Here is a 21438-nt window from a genome sequence, read left to right as displayed (position 1 = left end):
TACTAATAACGATTATTAGTCATTTTTGATGAAAACAATGGAGTATAACTATGTATGGGATTTTTATTAACCAACCAACATTTTGTAGTAGTTACATTGCAAAAAATGAAATAATGGGATTATTTGTTAGTCATAAACTATCCAAAGTGAAAACTTAACTTTGCCAAGTTCTCCTAAGGTTTACTCTCTGAAGTTTCTAAATAGACTAAGCTTTATTAAGAAAGTGCTACCAAGAAAAAAAGAGTAATACTAAAGTTCTCAAAGAAAATTGAAAAAAAGTAACTTCACGATTGTTAAAAAGGATGAAGAGATCAATAAGCTCTCATTTGATTAGCAACATTCAGCTTATGGCATTAGAAGTACAACTGATCATATCTCCTATGAGCCATGGTCTTGTTGGAAAGTCAACAGTTACGAGTGTAGTCTTACATATTTTCCCAAAAAGCCATTCCAGCTGTATTTCAAGTCAGTCTCAGCAACAAGATCAGTGCTCAGACTATGAAACATCTTCAATAGTGAAAAAAAAATTGCTTAAACAGTTATGTAACTTGAAGGTACTTACTTTAGTTTTATGATACTGGGATTCACAGTCACAAGATTGGTTTTACTGCCAACATCTTTACTAACATTTCCTGTGGTTGGGGGGAGGTTACACCTGAAATTTGGAAGGGAAACTATTTTCAAAATACAACCAGTAAAAAGAAAGTGTGTATGCAAACATCCACACATATATGTATGATCATTGTCCTTCTATTGGAGAAAATCATTGCTGTTAAGAAATCCTCAGAATCCATCTAATTTCCAATTAAAACCATTTAATAAGTACCGAACTCTTAGTTGGCATTTTAACATTGCACAAAATACGCGAATTTGATAAATGCTTTCAATATTGATTACAACTTTTATAAGTAACAAAACTAGAAATGACAATTACACCTCGCCTAGTTTTTGAAGAGTTCACAGTCCTTTTATTAACATTATTGTTATTTATATTGATTATATTTATACAGTGGTATGATCACCAATTTACAGATTTAAAAAAATTGAGGCATTGCTACTAAGGATATAGACTCTGTCAGAAGCAAAGACGATATGAAAACCCCAAAATCTCCTGATTCCCATATGGATAGTCTTTCCACCAAATTATTCTGTTAATAAATAAAACCTAATGTTCTTATAATGATGTTTTCATATTGATGTTCTCATCCTCTTTGGACTACTAATTTGTTTTTAAATTGGAAAACAAATTAAGAATTGTAATTTTGAGTAATTATATTCCTGTCACAAAAAAGGGAAAGTTGGTTATGATTCCCTAAGTATCATTTACAGAATTTTAAGTAGACCATTTCTTTAAAGCTACTCATACAAAGGGAGCATCTCTGACTGCTTGCTAAGGAAGGAGGTTTAAAGTTGATGTGTTCTGGAATATGACCGAGGCTGAAATATTCTATTCCACGCTCCATGAAACATACAAACAAATGAAACGTACTTCTTTCATTAATAAAAAAAGATACATCAGAAAATAATTAAATATGGCACCTTGGGAAAAATAAATATTAATTAGAGATAATAGGCCACAGAAATGCCTTCATTAGTGGGCTTACAGTAACACATTTACTTTTTAGAACAGTCTCATATTCTTTTTTTTTTTTTTGAGCAAGATTAGCCCTGAACTAACATCTGCCAGCAATCCTCCTCTTTTTTGCTGAGGAAGACTGGCCCTGAGCTAACATCTCTGCCCATCTTCCCCTACTTTATATGTGGGATGCCTGCCACAGCATGGCTTGCTAAGCGGTGCCATCTCCGCACCCGGGATCTGAACCAGCGAACACCAGGCCGCCGAAGCAGAACGTGCGCACTTAACCACTGCGCCACCAGGCCGGCCGCCAGTCTCACGTTCTTTTGAAGAATTAAAAGTGATTTCCAACACAGTATCACAGAAAACTCTAAGGGAAATATCGGGCATTGTGTATGTACACTAACATAGTAAAACCACTCACCACCTGTTTTGGTTCCTTACACACTTAATTGAGAGCTCTCAATCTTTTGAAATAAAAAAAAAGAAGTTTCCAGATTGTTTTTATTAACTCTGAATGTATATAGCCAAAATAAGCACAGGCTTAAAATTAAAGAAATTTTAATAACACCAACCATGGCTAGCCCTCAGTTTGGTTTCAGTTTGGAGATTAACTTCAAAGGAAACTCTATATTCAGAAAAATACCTGGCATCAGTAAATGTAGAATCTAGAAATATATGCATTTATTTTAGAGTTATAAATTAAACAGCTGTCGAGATTTTTTCTTTTTAGCTTTTAAACCTAAACTTGTTATATTTCCTACACTTGCTATACAGTAAAATGGCTGTTTAGGCGTAATACTCCGCACAGACGCCTTGGAGGTTTTACGTTTATAAAAAGTCTATTATAAGACAAATTATTTGTCTTCATTATGGCTTTTTCATACTTAGCGCTTTAACAAAAAAAGGTAGTGGCCATTTTAACATTAATCTTGAGGAACATGTTCAATAATTGTTGGACCTTCGGGTCTGTCATTCTGTCATTATCATCAGCGTAAAATTTTAAAATGAGATAAAAGTGAGGGGGGAGCCACTGATTCAAAATCGTGTTTCTTTTTCTTTTGCTACAAAGAGCAAAATTAAATTGATAGGGATCAAAGGATCTCCTCTGATGGGTGAAATCAGGACTCCTAAAATAGGAAGAAACAGATTTCGACTTACTTTGTAAAAAAGGTGCATTTCAACTGAAATCCATCCTCAACAGGGATGAACCACCTTTCCATCATATTCTGAAAGGAGAGAAGCCCTACATCTTGGCTTATTAGCATAAGCACACATAGAAATCACTTTTGTTTCTGTTTTTGCAAGCTGGCTGGTATTGAGATATAAACATTTTAAAAAGACCAGAATTTAGAAGCTGCACGAGTTTTTGTTCTTTAACGTCAAGCCAGAAAACTAAATAAACTGATGTTGCACGGCTATACAATGCCGAAGTCAGCATTTTCCAAAAGTATCATCTGAGAACCAAACTTCCTTGAAATGCTCTGTTAAAAAAAAAAAAAGATTTTCAAGGTCAGGTGAACCTGGGAAATGTTGCTCTCTAGAGTCCTTCTCAGGGAGCCTTGAAATCCTTAATACACTGAAAGGCTCTGACAAGTTCTGCAGTGCAGACTCTCTTTTACCATGATTTCGCCCAGAGTTTCTGAAAAGTAAGTGATCATAGCACAATTTCATCCTTCTGGTATCAACATTCGGAGGAACTCATGATCCATTTAACACTCCAGGAAAGCCTACCTTGATAATTTGTAGACATAAGCAACACAGGTCAAAGGTCAAAATTTACACGGAGTATCTTTACATTATCCCTTTAAATACCCAACTGAACTTTGGTTCCAAAGAAGCCGACTTGACAGGTCTTACCTAAAAACGAAGTCGGATTCATCTATTTCAGTTCCGCAGAGAGATTCATTCAGAATTCCCCCATTTCCAACCACGGCACACTGATTGTAAGGGGTCTCTGTAAAAGGTTGTGACTAGGAGGAGAAAGCGAAAACTCCCATGAAATACCTTCAGTGTTAGAACCGCAAGCATCATCAGCTTAATTTAAGGAGCTTAATTTTATACAAGTTAAGGAAAGAAAAAGAAACACAGGTAGCAACCCACAGCATGCCGATCGACTTACAACAAAAAATCCTGTAAACCTAAGTTGCATTTCTCTTGAAAGCAATATACAACATATGATAAACAATATAATGTAATATTACAAAATATATTTGTATATACGATGTAATATGATATAGTTTACCTCATGTAATTAAGTAAATAAAATGGGAATGGCAAAATGTCACACTGGGCCTCTCTAACAAAAAAGGAATATTTTCAGCAAAAAAGAGAAAATAAAGCAATTAGAAAGTAGCGTCAAATTCTCTGTTCCCAGACATAAAATTCACAGCCAATTTAGCGAAAGTTTCCTGTTCTTCTTAAGTAGTTAGACCTTCATGCTTAGAGATGATAGGAGATTTACGCCTGCCTGCTCCACAGATGACCAGCTAGCGTGCTTCAGTGAGGTCTACCCGCTCTGTGCTGACATATTTCAAATTAATTTCCAAGGCCTGAATCTTTTGTATTTCCTCCAAGGACCCAACTTACCTACCCTACAAGATTTCTCACTTACACCAAATCCTCCCCAGTGAGAAACATAACTTTCCAGCTCGACAGCGCACCTCTCCTTTGCTGGTCACTTTCCCCAAACGATGTGACCTTGACCGGCAGCAAGGGTGCCAGCTCAGACTCCACCGTGACAAAGGCCTGATTCACCTGTTCTGTCTCTAGAAAGTGAGTGTCAGTCCTCAAGGGCAGAGAGGGTGTTCATACTGTTAATTTCCTCTCATCTTTTGTTGCAAACCTAGCATGATGCAATGGATGCACTGACTTTTCAATAAGTGCTTGCTGGCCCAGTGGCCCACCGTGGTGCAGCTCCCAGCATTGTGCTGGAGCCCACTTGTATGAGCTTGTGAGAGCTGACTGGTAAACATTCAGGAATGGTGTGAGCTGGTTGTTAAACCACTGGTAAATTAACATCGGCCATGGTGGGAGTGTTCACATCACTGAAATTGGCAAATGCTACAAAGCACGCCACCCTCCTGTCCAAAGCCAGTTGGAACAGCATCCCTGGCAACTCCCCAGGGCTGATGTGGTTCTGAGCAGCCCAATGGACCCAGAATCGCCATGACTTCCATGTGCTCCTGATGCTGGATCCGGGAGATGCCAAACAAGCAAAGAAAACTCTGTTTCAGCACTTCTGGGTTTTGTCTTTAAAAATTAAAAATCACACCATGCTTATTAGGGGAGAGGCATTGTTCCAAGTACATAACTTATTTTGCATTTAATTCACATAACAACCTTATGAGTGTTTTACAGATGGGAAAATGGAGGTAGAAATTTAAGTAATGGCTAGAAAGTGGCAGAGCTGGATTCAAACCCTGGCAGCCTGCTCCAGAGTCCACGCTCTTAACCACTAATACACATCACATGGCTTCTCACATTCAATGACGAGATGTTAACTTAAGCATGTGCCTTATTTCTCTTTATATCCGCAATGCATAGCGGCATAGTGCTTGGCTCTTAAACTAATGGTTCTCAGATACCTCAAGACTATTTCAAGTCACTGAACTTCTAGCTCAAGATGTCTTCAGACAGTGTTTACTAAACGTTAGCACAATAAATTCTGAATTTTACAGATAGGGTAGGAATGCAAATATGCTCTTTATGGGACAATAGAAAAGATTACTGAGGAAACATACCTCCAATTAAGCACTGAAAAGAATGAATGTTTTTCTCTGGTTTCTTGGTCAACTGGGGGAAAACATCCATATGCTTTGGGATCTCATGTTCCCTAAGAGTTTAAATAAATTACAAACTTCAGCATTCCCTAAGATAGATCTAAGAAAATGCAAATTTGTGCGACTCAGCTGTCTGCCCATGGCTCACTCTGGTTGAAAACCAACTTTGTCGTTTTCCTTTTCGACTGACTGAGCAAAGTTTTTGGAGGAGGTAACTTCACAACATTTAATCAAAAGCATTTACTGTGTCCTGCTGTGTGCCCCGCAGTTGTCGGGGCTGAGAGCCACAGAGCAGGGCAGGCGTGTAAGACGCAAGGCTGAGAAAGAGGCCAGCCTCCCCGGGAGCTGCATCCATGCAAAGGGAATGTTTAAGCAACATAGGAAAGTGACCTAGCTTTGCAATTGTTACTGTATTGACTTCAGAATTTCCTCCGCCCAATATTTAAACATCAGTATAAATCTGGAAAATGGATGCTTTTGTTAATTGCATACAGAATTATCAAGCCCATGTTAAGTTATTCTTTTCAAGGTGTCATTTAGAGTTCAAATTACCTGCTCCTCCTCTGTTCTGGTCCATCTAAAGCAAGGAAAACACTAGTAAAAATTGCGTGGGTGAAAGAGTTGCTCATTGAGGAACCTCCATGGCCTTTCCTGACAGGGCATATAAATATTCTTTAGTTATTATCTTTTCAATGATTGGTTATTTCAATGCACCATAAGGGCATTTTTAGAATGCTTTATGAGTCATTTTTCAGTTCCCCTTTTTCTTCCAGAAAATTTACAAGATTTTTTCTCTCTCATTTTCTATTTATTTCTCATTCACTGCAAGCAAATTATTCTTCCTTTGAATTGTAATACAAAAAAAAAATGTTGGAACAACTTACATGACCAAAAATAAATTAGTTGAAAGAAGTCAGAGGTCCAACAAAAAGAAATTAATTGTAAGGATCCAATATTCTAGATAGTTGGGAAATTGGATGTATAAAGTGATTGCATTTTTGCCTTGGTCTAATTGCTTTTAATCAAATCATAAAAAGATTCCTGAGAGTGTAAGTTTTTAAGCAACGGGATGTTCTTCATGACAAAAATATCCCCCAAGTTCGGATTTATGTTAAAGGACAAGTTTCTTCTTGTAATGATACTATATCATTACTCATTAGTTTATTTAACAAATATGTAATGGGTGCATCTATGTACTGTGGAATGTTCTACGAGCTTGAGATACATCAATGAACACAGCAGACAAAAATCCTTCTCTCATGGAGGTTATGTTTATTGACCACGAATTCTTATCCATTTACTTCCCAAAGATTAGCCACATAAACCTACAGCTCTTTGTGAAGGAATTGGTTTAGTCACCAAAACTGACAACTGAAAGAATCTTATTCCAGGTGAAAAACGGTCATCTTCCCACGTCCTCGTAATTACTACGCAGAACGCCCAAGTACCTCATCTCATTCAAGGATGAGTCATGAAGACTCAAGAACTGGGACAGCTTATCATTTAAGATATAAATACCATTCCCTACGGAGCCACTTTGAATCCAAAATTGCCTTTTGAAAACAGACCTCGATAAATATCTTATACAACAAAACAGAGTATGGCGTTTTAATTCATGAACTCCTCCATTATTACACATTATAACTTAAAGTGAGACAAAATTCACCTGGAATGATGATATAAATAAACCAGAACAAATCTTTACTCACCACTGGAAACATATTAAAAATTCTCTCTCTAATTAGGATTTCCTTTTTACTTTCCACCTCATAACTCATGTTAGTCCCAACTGGCGTGTTATTTTGAGAAACAATGAAGTTTTGAACAGCATCACAACAGGAAGCAAGTTTGGCTCTGCAAAGGATAAGAATAAAAGGGAGCCAAGGAATAAGATTAAGAAACCAAAAATAGAGGCTACAATGGAAAACGCAAAAGAGGATTTTGCCATATTGACTTTCAGAAAGAAGATAAATCATTCATAAAGATGACATTTTTATCTCACTCCATTCCAACTGGCCCTGGATGGTGAAAGATGACCTGGCAGAGTAAAACGGCAAAATATATTAAACATACTTATTCTCAGTTAGAGACTCTGTTACCAGTAGAAATACTCATTAATACAACGGTTTTAAATATAAAAACTTTCTTCTAATGATAATGTTATAACAGAGAGAAAAATGACAGAATACATTATAATCATTTTATAATCATAATTTTTCATAATAATAATTTTATAATAGTTATAAAGTATAGGAACTAAATCAAGAACGGTGTTATACAATCATCAAAGAAATATGCAATTATTTATTACGAGACATGCGATGAAAAGAAGACTCATTCGATACAGTGACTTTTTTAGCTTGATTGAGAAATAATCCACAAATGAAAATGGTTTATATTTGGGGCTGGCCCCGTGGCTGAGTGGTTGGGTTTGAGCGCTCTGCTGCAGGTGGCCCAGTGTTTCGTTGGTTCGAATCCTGGGCGCGGACGTGGCACTGCTCATCAGACCACGCTGAGGCAGCGTCCCACATGCCACAACTAGAAGGACCCACAACGAAGACTATACAACTATGTACCGAGGGGGCTTTGGGGAGAACAAGGAAAAAAAAAAAAAGGTTTACATTTAAGGTGTATTGTTTCATGTTTTGATATGCATATACATTGTGAAATAATCACCACAATCAAGCTAATTAACGTATCCATTAACTCATATATTTATTATTTTTTTCTTTCTCTTTAATTTTTTTTTGGGGGGGTGAGAACACTTAAGATCTCTTAGCAAATTTCAAGTATCTAATACAGTATCACTATAGTTGCATTGTTGTACATTAATACAGTGCAATTATTTTATTGAACACAGTAAATTTTTAAGTGAAGCAAGTTTAAATTTGCCATTCCTTATAGAGAGCCCAGAAAAATGTAATTCAGTACATTTCAAAACTATATTTCAAAACTATTACTCTGGAGTGAAACATTATCATTAGAATGCAGACCCAGGAAGGTCCTTCCAGGGATCACCTGCTTGTGCCCCCAACTGCCAGGTGAACCTAGGACCACCTAGAATTTACATTCTGTTTACATGATTCTCCAGGGATGCAGATTCCACAGCATCTCTTGATAATTGTTCTAGAGTTTAATCAACCTTGAAGTCAAGAGATTCTGCCATTTGCACAACTGAACCATCTCTTACCTTAAATCCATTACCCTTGTTAGTTTTTCGTAGAATCTCCTCATAAAAACATTTCATCTAATAGAAAGTGGTAATCAAGCAAAACTTGAATCTTTTCAATCTTGACGAGTTTATAGAATTTCCTCTTCTCTTCTCTCAGATTTTCCTCATAGGACCAGTTTTTCATTATTTTAGTCATTTGTTCCTCTTTAAACCTTTACTTATTTCTCCATATTTCTTAAAAATATATGTCAAAGCTGGATCCAATCACAGCCCAAGGGACAGTGGATATTCAGCGGGCAGAGCTGACAGTGGTCAGTGTCGACACCCTCGATTTATAACTGGCCCTTCCTCATTCCACACTTTTTTGTTGACTTTTGGTCCTGAAGGGTATACTTTTGTATAGGTTTCTACTGAATTCTGATCTTTTGAAAAAAATACCGTGCTCTAATCTGCCATGGTCATTTTGAATTATATTCCAGTCTTCCTAAATTCCAATAATTCTCAGGGATGAAAAGTCAGTGCTGTGATATTACTTGTACCCCAAAGTCAAGACTTTCAACAATACTTCTTATCAGTTGACTTACATCATTAAAATAGTGCATTCTCCTTAGCTCAATTCTATCACCTACTTATTACCCATCTTTGTATTTCAGAACCTATTTCTAAAAGATAGTTCACAGAGATGAACAAAACAAAAAAACTGGAAATGGAATGATGCGTAGTCAAAAACATGATACCAAGCAGTTTTTAATTATAAATTTAATTTCATAAGAATACGTGTGACACATGGCAAGCTCAGAAATCCTTATGTGTTTATAATTTTAAATATCTCTTTTATGCAGCATTTCGAGAAAGGCAATGTAATGAAATCTCATTTACCTTTGACAAGCAACTTAATTTCTCTAAGGATATTCAGTGCTTAAAAGTATAGTGCATCACCAAAAAACACTAACCAGAGTTCCCTTTGAGGTTTTTTTTATATCAATAGGCTTTTTCTGAAATTATATATAGATATGTATTTATTTATATTGCATAATAATATATTGCATATATTGCATATAAATATAAACATATTATATTTATATCACAGGGAAAGATTTGCCCTGAGCTAACATCTGTTGCCAATCTTCCTCTTTTTGTTTTTCCCTCCCCAAAATCCCAGTACATAGTTGTATATCCTAGTTGTAAGTCATTTTAGTTCTTCTATGTGAGCCACCACCACAACATGGCAACTGACAGATGGGTGGTGTGGTTCCTTGACCGGGAAGTGAACCCAGGCCGCCAAATTAGTGAGAACCAAACTTTAACCACTAGGCCATCAAAGCTGGCTCCTGAAATTACGTTTTTAACATTATGCTATAAAATTTCCCAAACCTACAGGAAAGTTGGAAGAATTAGACAACAAGCACTTGAATAACCACCAGTTAGACTCTACAATTAACTTTTTACATATTTGCCTTATTGTTCATTTATCCATCAATGCATTGTTGCTGTAATTATTGCAATTCAAATGACAGATACCAGTAGACTTCACCCCTGAACACTTCAGCATGCTTATCATTGTTTTGTTTATATTTTGGGGTAAAATCTATGTATAATAAAATTATAACTGCATTCGACAAGTTTTGAAAAATGCATTCACCTCTGTAACCCAATCGCCCACTAAGATATAGAGTATTACCAGCCCCTTGCCCCTAGAAATTCTCTCACATCCCTTCCCAGGCTGTCTCCAGCCCTCCTCCATCTTGAGGCAACCCTTTTGTGATTATTTTTTGCCAAAGATTAATTTTGCCTGTTCTAGAATCTATATAAACAGAATCGTACAGTACACATGTTTTCCTGTAAGACTTCTTTCTCTTGGCACAAATGTTTTTGCAGTTCATGTACATTGCTGTGTGTATCAGTAGTTTATTCCTTTTTATTGCTGGAGTAGTATTTTAGAGTTAGTTTAGCCATCCCCTTTGCACTTTAAAAAAATCACTATCAAAAATCAATCTTAAACACCTAATCACTCATAAAATCCTCCCAGAAAAAAATATCAGAATAATTATCCAAAATGTCATTTCTGAAGGCCACCTAGGGCCACTGACTAAAGGGACTTTTTAAGCCTTTATATGCAGTGGTAGAATTATAAATTTAGGCTCTTTGTCGCTTCCCAGCTCATCCATGTGGTAGAGACCCCTGGAATAGCCAGTGTTGGTATAAAGTTGAGCTACTTATAACAAACAAAACAAAATGGAATCTTACCTCTGTTATTCTATTTCCCATCGTCCCTAAAAAGAGTCAATTCTGATCCTTGGTGACTCTAAAGTCCGCTAGACATGTTCACAATAACGGACATGGCAATTTTCCCCTTCTCGTGTAAAAAGTAAGGGAGATGTCAAGAAATGAAGGACATCGTTGGTATTAACTAGACGTGATGGTCGATTTTATGTGTCAACTTGACTGGGCCAAGTGGATGCCCAGATAGCTGGTAAAACATCATCTCTGGGTGTGTCTGTGAGGGTGTGTCTGTGAGGGTGTGTCTGTGAGGGTGCCTCCAGAAGTGATTAGTATTTGAATCAGTAGACAGAGTAAAGATCACCTTCCCCAAAGCAGGTGGACATCGTCCAATCCACTGAAGGCCTGAATAGAACTAAAGGTGGTGGAGGGCCAATTTGCCCTCTGTTGAGCTGGGATATCTATCTTTTCCTGCCATCAGACATCATCACTCCTGTTTCTCAGACCTTCAGACTCAGACCCAGGCTTACGCCATGGGCCCTCTAGTCCTTGAGCCCTCAAACTAGGACTGGAACTTACACCATTGGTTTCTCTGGTTCTCAGGCTGTCAGGGTTGAACTGGAACTAAACCACCAGCTTTCCTGGATCTCCATCTTACACATGGCAGATCAGGGAACTTCTCAGCCTCCATAATTGCATGAACCAATCTTTCAAAATAAATCTCTTTCTATATAGCTATACATATGCTATTTCTTCTGTTTCTTTAGAACACCCTAATACAGATATGGATACCAAGAAGTGGGGGTGCGGCTATAACAAATACCTAAAAATGTGGGAGAGGCTTTGGAACTGGGTCATGAGTAGAGACTGGAAGAGTTTTTAGGTTCATGATAGAAAAAGCCCAGATCGCCCTGAACAGTATTTTAAAGGTGAGTCTGGTGAGAGCTCAGAAAGAAAAGAGAGCAGCAGAGAAAATGTCCATCCCCTTAGAGAATACCTAAGTAATCATGAGCAGAATGTTGATTGACATATGGATGGTAAAAGCCATTCTGATGAGGCCTTAGATGGAAATGAGGAACATGTTATTGGACAAGGGACAAAAGGCAGTCCTTGTTATAAATTGGCAAAGGACTTGGCTGAACTGTCTTAGAATTCTAATGTTCAGTGGAAGGTAGAACTCGTGAGCAGTGAAATTGGATATTTAACTGAGGAGATTGCTAAGCAAAATGTTGAAGGAGAGGCTTGGTTCCTCCTCACTGCTTATAGTAAAATGCAAGAAGAGAGAAATGATTTGAAGACAGAACTATTAATAAAAAGGGAAGTAGAACTTCTTAAAGATTTGGAAAATTCTCAGTCTATTCATATTGCAAAAATGAGAAAGTGTGCTTAGGAGAGAACACTAGGGTATGACCAGGCATCCATTTGGTAAGGAGATCAGCCTGGGTGTGAACCAGGGATCTATCCAGCCACCCAGCAGGAAAACTGCCAGTTTGAACTGAAGAGGAAAGAGACAGGACGGAATGAAGGAGGCTGTTGGACATCCTGGATTTTACAGGATGGGATCATAGAGCTATTTGGCTGCAAACAGGTGCTGTTCTTCAAGAGAAGGGAAGAAGGACCCCAAAGGTGATTCAGAGATCAGGGCTGCCTCCTGATTTCAAAAGGGTGACCTGCTTTCAACAGGCCAGACAATCTCTGCCCGAAGCCCTGGGAGCAGGGCCACCCAAAGCCATGGGGGGGCAGGGAGAGGTGCCTGGTAATGTCCCAGGGGCATGACTCCTGCTTGGCAGAGCTGCAGGGGCTGGACTACCACCACCGTGGGTTCAGAAGCTTGGAGTGTCACCCCAGTGGGCCTGGAGGACACATCATTGAGCCAAAGAGGATTACCTTGAGCCTTGAGAGCTCATGAAGCTTGCTTTGCTAAGTTTTAGACTTGCTGGGGGTCCATCGCTGCTTCCTTCTTTCCTCTTTCTCTCTTTTGGAATGGGAATGTCTATCCTATGCCTGTCCCACCATTGCATTCGGGAAGCACATAACTTGTTTGGTTTCACAAGTTCACAGCTGGAGAGGAATTGGCTTCGGGATGAATAGAACCTTGAGTCTCATCACGTCTGATTGAGATGATATTTACTGTAGACTTTAGAGTTAAGGCTGAAGGAGTTAAGACTTTGGGGTTGTTGGGATGGATGAATGTATTTTGCATGTGAAAAGGACATGAATTTTGAGGGGCTCAGGTTGAGATGTTATGAACTAAATATTTGTGTCCTCCAAAAATCCGTATGTTGACATCCTACCCCACAGTATGATGGTATTAGGAGGTAGGGCCTTTGGGAAAAGACTAGGATTAGATGAGGTCATGAGGGTGGAGCCCTCACAAATGGGATTAGTGTTATTATAAGAGTTGGGAGAGAGCTTGCTTCCTCTCTCTGCTCTCCATCCTCATGCGAAGATACCACCAGAATTTAGCAGTCTACAACCCAGAAGACTACTCTCACCAGAATTCAACTGTGATGGTACCCTCACATCCAGTTCCCAACCTCCAGAACCGTGAGAAACAAATGTCTATTTATAAGCCACCAAGTAGATGGTGCTTTGTCATAGCAGCCTGAATGAACTAAGATGCTAGAAAACATGCTGTTACCGTGATACCTAAATTGTCTAAAATGGGTAGTTTCACATTCCACACTAGTAAATGTCCAACCAGATCAGCATGTACAAACCTTACACTTTACATTTCCAGAGCATTTTCACGCCTGTTACCCCATCTGATTCCCACAACAACCAGGGAGGTAGAAAATATTATTATGCCCATTTTAGAGACCAGAGAGGTTAAGTGACATGATCAAGGCACACAGGTTATGATGACTCCAACCTATGTCTTTTGCCATTCAAGTCTCTGTAGTAGAGTATATAACTGGGGGTAATGCTCTCATTTGAGCTTCTTCCTTCAGGATGCTTTTCCTAATGGCATCACAACAACATTGTGGTTCCCAAAATCCTGCTGGAAGCATTTTGTTGAAAACTTGCCCAGACACAACTCATAGGCTGCCATACAATTTACATACAAATGCTTCAAACTCCATATGGAATTGTGACATTCGAGGCTCTCGTTCTACATGGAGGATGCACAGGGTCCCACCTGGGATCAAGGTTCCCCAGCGGCCAGGTCAATGTGCCCAGTACTATATTGAAAAGAAACCCTTGGCTTGATGATGATCTAACCTTTGCTGTTTCACACATTCAGCAACCTCCTTTATACAATCCAGTTTCAAAAGGAGAATACACTCTCCTCCCCCCTCAGGAAAGAGCGAGGACCGTTTCTATCATATGGAGTTCCAAAACTGAAAACAGTTCACATACTTTCAAAAGGGCTTAACTTTTAAGACGTGGGTTGGTCCTGGGAGAATCTGGCTTGATACTTTTAGCCTTGATCTATAAAGACAGAATCTGAAAATGTGCAAAGTCATCTTTGTATCACAGTTGGTCTAATGAATATAATTTTGAGAAAGGGATTTTTGTTAAAATTGTGGAAATTCCTTTTTCTTTAACACTGTAGGCCTTGAGTATTTCCTTTGTTTTTACTTTTTTATTTTTTGGTCTTTGTTTGTGATTCTTTTCAAGTCTCGGGTCAAAAATCTTCGGTTCTAAACCAGATGTTTCCTGGATTTCCATCAAATGTTAATGACTACTTAAGGCTTACAGTGTGCAAGACACTAAAGGACACTCTGAATACTAACGACCTTGCTGCCCCAGCCCAGAGCTCACAGGCATCTCTCCTGTCTATCAAACTCTCTAAGACTCTCTACTGAGATCTGGGGCAATTAGGATGAGGTAGGGGCTCCAGGTACTTCCTAAGTACCAACCAAGAGGTACCGTTTTTGGTAACCATTCTTTAAGACACTAATGAAGGTCCTAGGAAAAGGAGTTTTAAAACACAACCACCTTCAGAAATTCAAGAGACTTATTTACCATCCTAATCATTTCTTCTTCTTCACCAAAACAACGACGTGCTTAGGCCAAGCCACACACCAACTGCCTCTCTCCTGTTGATCCTCCCTTTTTTCGTCTTTCTTCTCTCCCTCCTTTACGTTATGTAAGTCACTGATTGACCAATACTAACAATATCAAATATTTAGTGCATTCTCATGATGGTTGTTCATTTAAGCCCTACAATAACCCTACAAAATAGGTATGGTTAACACTCATTTTACAGTTGAGGACAATAGGTCACATATTACATATTCATTCATTCATTCATTTGTATTTATTTAGCACCTAGGTAGGTGTTCAGCACTGTGAAAAATTCTGTCTACACATTGGTGAATAAAATAAGTGTTGTCTCTGCCTTTATGGCGCTTATGATGTGGTAAGGAAGAAAATTAAAAAGATAACTTTCAGTCTGAAGGGTAGCAGAGTACACCCCACCTGACCCCTGCCAAAATGTGCTGTTTTGGTACATTGATGCTTTTGAGCTGTAGGCACTTGAAAAACAGCAAACGCAGGGCGAGAGGTTTGCTCTGAACTCTCCTTCTGTGCCTAAAGACAGGTCCTCCAAAAGGAGCTCAATTGTCATAGATCCCCTGCCGGGCAGTTTCATCAAGAAAGATGAAGTCTTATCCCTGGAGAAGAGACTAGAGGTCGACACCACATCTGCACAAACTGTCACAAGCTGTCATAGCTCCCATCTATTCTTCCAAAGGCCCATTCATCTTTCCTAAAAATCATCTACTCTCCCCTAAGAGGCCTATGTCCCTCCCCTCCCCCTTTCCCTGTGAAGATGGTATTTAAGTCTGAATTCTAAGCCACCTCTGGGTGTTACTCATCTTCCCTTGGGTGTCTCCCACGTACATATGAGGTCTGCATGTTAACAAACCAGTCTGTTTTTCTCTTGTTAATCTGCTTTTGATTACAGGGGTCTCAGCTGAGAATTCAGAGGGGTAGAGGGGAAATTATTTTTCTTCCCCTAAAAATTATAAGACAGTAGGTGGTAAAGCCAATTCAAACCCTTATTCTAAAGCCCATTCTCAATCAATGCCCTGCAAAAACCATCGTGTATAATACTCCCTACAAAGAAAGTGGGAAGAGATTAAAGGAATAAAATGCTCTTGTTTGAACCACTATATTTTACTACCCAATAGATTTTTTTTTAAATCCTCAAGTTCATAATCAGAAGCACATTAAAATAAAAAAGTAAGAGAGCACTATGAGCTCAAAGGGCCTTTCACATTAAGTGGACGTTGATGTCACATCATGAATAAGACCACGCGCCCAGCCTCTATGCAGTCTTCAAGCCCAGTGACTGTGCTGGACTCTGGGTGAGTCTGTGTGTTTGCGTGTGGGCCAGTGTGTGTGCTCTGTGGTGTGGGGGCATGGGGAAGGTGGGAAAGAAAGAATAGTTTACTATTGGAGGTTGAGAATAAGTCATCCCTGGTCAGAGCCCATTTAAGGAGTGAACGAGATTTGCAGATTTCAAATTGGCTTGATATAACTCACCATGTGCACTGGTTTACTAAAATTTGAATGTGACCTGAAACAACATAATTAAAAAAATAGAGGCTAGAAGGAGAGATACATTCTGTGTATCTCTGTGATGCTCAAGCCATGCTTGGTGTGCTTGGATCTTTGCTTTCAGAGGCACATTGAGAAACCAGGGCCTGTCTGGAGGGAGCAGCTATGCTGGTAGACCGATTGAAATCCAAGACAGATGAAGAGCTAATAATGTCCAGACCAGAGAAGAACAGATCCGGGGGACTCAAGAGCTGTCTTCAAATAATTCAAGACTTAGGAAGAATTAGATTTATCTTGCATCACTCCAAGATACAGACCACCACATCGAACAATTCAGCACATATTTACTGAGCATCCATCAACTGATGGCCATCGTTCAAGGTCATGAGGATTACAACTTACAAGTTATTAAATACCGATATGAATAAAGCATGGATGGGCCCTGCCCTCTGGGAGATAACTTATCATAGGAGGGACAGATAGAAAATGCAATTGCTGTTTCAATATAATTTCAATATAAGATAGATTAAGGTATGATGAGGTTATGATAAGAGCACAGACGAAGGGCACTTCAACTAGCCTGAGGGTAAGGGGAAGATTTTGTGAAGGTGTTAGTACAGTGCCCAGCACAGAGGAGGCACAGGATAAATACATGTTCGATGAAAAATAAGCCTGCGTTTGGGAACAATCTCTTGGGTAATGGAGGATGGACGGTAGCAGAAGGAGACCACAGAGAGGAAGGCTAACTGGGGGAAACTGGGAGGCTGTTCAGTTAGAGTTCACCTAATTGAAGATTAAAAGCAGGGGCTGGCCCCGTGGCCGAGTGGTTAAGTTCACGCGCTCCACTGCAGGCAGCCCAGTGTTTCGTTGGTTCGACTCCTGGGTGCGGACATGGCACTGCTCATCAAACCACGCTGAGGCAGCGTCCCACATGCGACAACTAGAAGGACCCACAACAAAGAATATACAACTGGCTTTGGGGAGTAAAAGGAAAAAAATAAAATTTAAAAAAAAAAATAGATTAAAAGCAAATCATTTTAGGGTGAATAGGGCTGGAGTGGGGTGGGGGAAATTTGAGATCTATTTAGTAGATGAAAGAATGAGGATAAAGGATAACGGAAGGCTGCCAGGAGATTAGACAGTGGCTCCATGACACAATGCTCTTCTCCATCTTCCCTTAACCCCCAACAGTCCCCAGTGGAATTCATTTATTTCACAAATATTTACCAAAAGCCTCCCATGTTCCAGGAATAAGAGACTCCATCCCTGCCCTCATCTTGCACCTGGGGCAGCACAATTTAGACGAGAAGAATATGGAAGAAGGTTTCAGAGCAAAGCAACAAAGGCGATGAACGGTTTATTAACTATGACCAAGGAGGAACAGTGAACAAAACAGGGAACTTTTTTGTATAATGCACCTCGAACTGCAAGGAGAGAAAATCAACAGAAGGTTGTATACACAAAGGACAAGAAAAAATAGTGTATTCATAGGTTTCTAACTCTTTGAAAAGGGAATAGAAAACTCATGAGTTCAGAAAATATTGTTTTTTGTTTTTTTTTCTTTCTGTTTCTTCTCCCCAAATCCCCCCAGTACACAGTTGTATATTCTAGTTATGGGTCCTTCTAGTTGTGGCACATGGGATGCCACCTCAGCATGGCCTGACAAGTGGCACCATGTCCACACCCAGGATCCGAACCAGCGAAACCCTGGGCCACTGTAGCGGAGTACGCGAACTTAACCACTCAGCCACGGGGCCAGCCCCAGAAAATATTGTTTACATTTCAGTTTTTATCCTAGGGTTAACTGTGGAAGAAAGTTTAAAGAGAAAAAGAAAACTAAAACTGTGGGGAAACCAAGAGAAAAAAAAAGCAAACAGATGGACATAGTGTGAGACAAAGAAAGATGGAAGGGACTGACAGAAGGTAGCAGACGGTCACACACAAACAACGAGGACACAGAGACCCGTGAAACAGCCAGCGAGAAAGGCCAGCACTCACACGATCACATAGAACCTTCAACAGAAAAGGGGCCAGAAAGACAGATGCAAAACACAGGTTCAGATAGGAACATAAAAATCAAAGCATGTGGGTGTGAGGCCCAAGTACATTCATGCAGAAATGATAATAGTAGATACATACATGCATTTCTTACTACGTCCCAGGCATTCTTCTAAGCACTTTACACAGTAACTTATTTAATCCTCACAACACTCCTATGTGGGAAACACTATCATTATCGTTATTTTTATTCCCATTTTCCAGATGTGGAAGCTGACAGAGAGAGAGGCTAAGTTCCTTGCCTGAGGTCACACAGCTAGTAAATGACACGACTGAGATTTGAACCCTAGTCTTAAGGCTATGTGCTCTTAATCACTGCCCCATACTCCCTCTAAATGTTGCCTTATTATACACAAATAAACCATAACAGAGACACATAGAGGGAAAAAAGTCACCGAGAGCCCCCACAGCCACTGTCACAAGATACGCCGATAGACTCTCTGACCTTCATGGGCAAATAAACATCTATATCCTGAGACATTTTGTAAAATGTGATGAAATCATTTTAAACTGTGCTGAATTTTCATGATTATCTATATGAAAGATTAAAACAGTGTCCAGACCCTCCAGCAGGCGGGCCAGGGAAGGCCCAGCTGGATACAAGGTAAAGGGCTGAGGGTTGGGAACAGGGGTTCATGGAGTCAAGGCCACGGCTGAAACTTCCTGCCCAGGCAGCAGAGCTCCTAAGAAAAAGAGTCTGACACAAAGGAGAACAGATATGAGCTGCAAGCACCAAGAGGGTAATCAGGAAACAAGTTCAATGACATGGAAGAGCATTCAGGATAAACTGAAGACTGCAGTCATTCATTCATGTGTACCTTTATTCAGTAAATCAAGCTCTTAGCACTGTCCTCAGTACCAGGAATATAATAGAAAAAAGATGGAGCAAATGCCCATGGAATGCTTGTAGTCTAGTGGGAGAGACACAATAGCAAACAATTACAACATTATGCCAACAGACTGACACTGCAATGGGGGTTGGGGGAAGGCGGGGCCTGCAGAGGGTGAGGAGGTGGGCTGGGCCGGGCCAGGCCTGCTGTATATCACTGCTGTACAAAAAAAGCCACCCAGATGAGGGAGACTCCAGCCCAGTGGGAACTTCCTTTTGTGACAATAGGGTGGACCTTTGAGACTGACATGCCTGCCAGTACAAGGTAGGGAGCCCACAGTTTGTGTCTGGGCTCCTCACTCACTCCCCCAGAGTTGCATAGATGCCAGAACTTTAGGTGCTGCTCTGAGTGGAACAGCCACTCACTTGAATTCTTAAGCTTGGGTTTGCACTGTGCTGGTGCAGTCATAAAGCAAAGTGAAAGCAAGTTTAACTGAGTCCAATTCCATAGCCACGCATTCCCAAGGACCTGGGCCAGCCCTGCGGGCCAGAGCACGTAGAAAGGCAGCCAACTCTAACCCGGGGTGGCAGGGCTCAGCTCCCCAGGAGAAGGAAAGCTGAAGCTGAAAACCAAAAGATGAGGAGAAGTTAGGCAGGCAAGGCAAGAGAGAGAGACAGAGGGGTGAAGACTGCCTGGGGGATGAAGCAGAGAACAGGGAGTGTGAAAGCCTGGAGGAGACAGAGAGAGCGCATGGAGCGTGCAAAATGCTGAAAGGAACTCTGCCTGGCTCCAGAGACAAGAGTACGAGGTGAGGAATGCTGCAGAACTATATCACGGGAAGTCCTACAAGCAAGCCAAGGGAACAGTTTAGCTTTCTTCTCTGGGGAAGGGCAAGTCATGGAAGGTCTTAGCTGTGGTAGTGACACAATGAGATATGCATTTTAGCATGTGCACTCTGGCTTCAGTGAGGGGGTTAGATTATGGGGTTCCGAATCAAGGTGGTGTGATCTGTTCAGAGGATATGGCAACAACCCAGTACTGGAGACAGTCTGTGAAGACAGCCACTATCAATTCCTTATCTTCCTATACACACATGTTGCTCCTAACACCAAGAAATAAAATCTAAACTCTTCCCCTTGAATCTGGGCTGGGCTTTGTGACCACTTGGACCAAGAGAATGCTGAAGAAGTGGCATTCTGGGACTTTGAAAGCCAGCTCATAAAAAGTCTTGTGGCTTCTGGTTGGGTTTCTTGGAACATTCACACTTTGGACATTTCCTCAGGGAATCTAGCCACCATGTTGTAAGAAGCATAAGTCACGTGCAGAGGTTCCTTTGAAGGTGCTGTAGATGGCAGCCCTAGCTGAACTCCTAGCAAAAGCCAATGGCAACTGCCAGCTGTGTGACTGAGCCATCTTGGATGTCCAACCCAGGCAAGCTTTTAGATGACTCCAGCTCCAGCCATCACTGGACTGCAACCACAAGAAATTCCTTGATTAAGAGTTCCCCAGCCAAGGGGCCAGCCCACGGCATAGTGGTTAAGTCTGGTGCACTCCACTTTGGTGGCCTGGGTTTGCAGGTTCAGATCCTCGGTGTGGACCTACACCACTCATCAAGCCATGCTGTGGCAGCAACCCACATACTAAATAGAGGAAGACTGGCACAGATGTTAGCTCAGGGCAAATCTTCTTCACCGAAAAAAGAGTTCCCCAGATAAGCCCAGCCAGTCCATGGAAGTATGAGAGAACATGAAATCACTGTCTTAAGTCACCAAGTTTTGGGGCAGTTTTTTATACAGCAACAGATAACCAGAGGACCAGTTAAGAGCTGAGTAGCTATATCAATCAGGGCTTACTAGAGAAACAGAACAAATTGTCTGTCTGTCTGTCTATCTATCTATCTACCGAAATTTATTTTGAAGAATTGGCCCACACAGTTGTAGGGGCTGGCAAGTCTAAAATCTGTAGGGCAGACTGGAAACTCAGGCAGAAGTCAATGCTACAGTCTTGAAGCAGAATCTCTTCTTTTCTGAGAAATCTCAGTTTTTGCTCCTAATGACGGCAACTGGTTGGATGAGGCCCACCCACATCGACAAGGGTCATCTCCTTTACTTGAAGTCAACTGATGGTAGATATTAACCACATCCGCAACATACCTTCACAGCAATGCCTAAATTAGCATTTGATTAAATAACTGAGTACTATAGGCTAGTCAAGGGGACACATAAAATTAACCAACACAGTAACCTAGGCCAGAGTAGTGGTGGGGGATAGAGAAAAGTAGATAGATTTGAA

The 21438-nt window shown here is 40.3% G+C and overlaps 1 protein-coding gene across 1 annotated transcript in view; it reads right to left on the bottom strand.

The window, feature by feature from the left end:
* Positions 1–21438, bottom strand: part of ST8SIA6 (ST8 alpha-N-acetyl-neuraminide alpha-2,8-sialyltransferase 6) — a 117812-nt gene that overhangs the window by 1160 nt on the left and 95214 nt on the right. The window contains exons 5-7 of the mRNA XM_046678124.1: positions 7068–7212; positions 3437–3549; positions 563–655 (exon numbers count right to left, since the gene is read on the bottom strand). Of these exons, the coding sequence (XP_046534080.1) occupies positions 563–655; positions 3437–3549; positions 7068–7212 (351 nt within the window). The remainder of the gene's footprint in view (positions 1–562; positions 656–3436; positions 3550–7067; positions 7213–21438) is intronic.

This window comes from Equus quagga, chromosome 12 (assembly GCF_021613505.1).
Source record: "Equus quagga isolate Etosha38 chromosome 12, UCLA_HA_Equagga_1.0, whole genome shotgun sequence".
NCBI classification, from domain to species: Eukaryota; Metazoa; Chordata; class Mammalia; order Perissodactyla; family Equidae; genus Equus; species Equus quagga.
The sequence above is the reverse complement of the archived record's forward strand: the minus strand, read 5'-3'. Positions and strand labels throughout refer to the sequence as shown.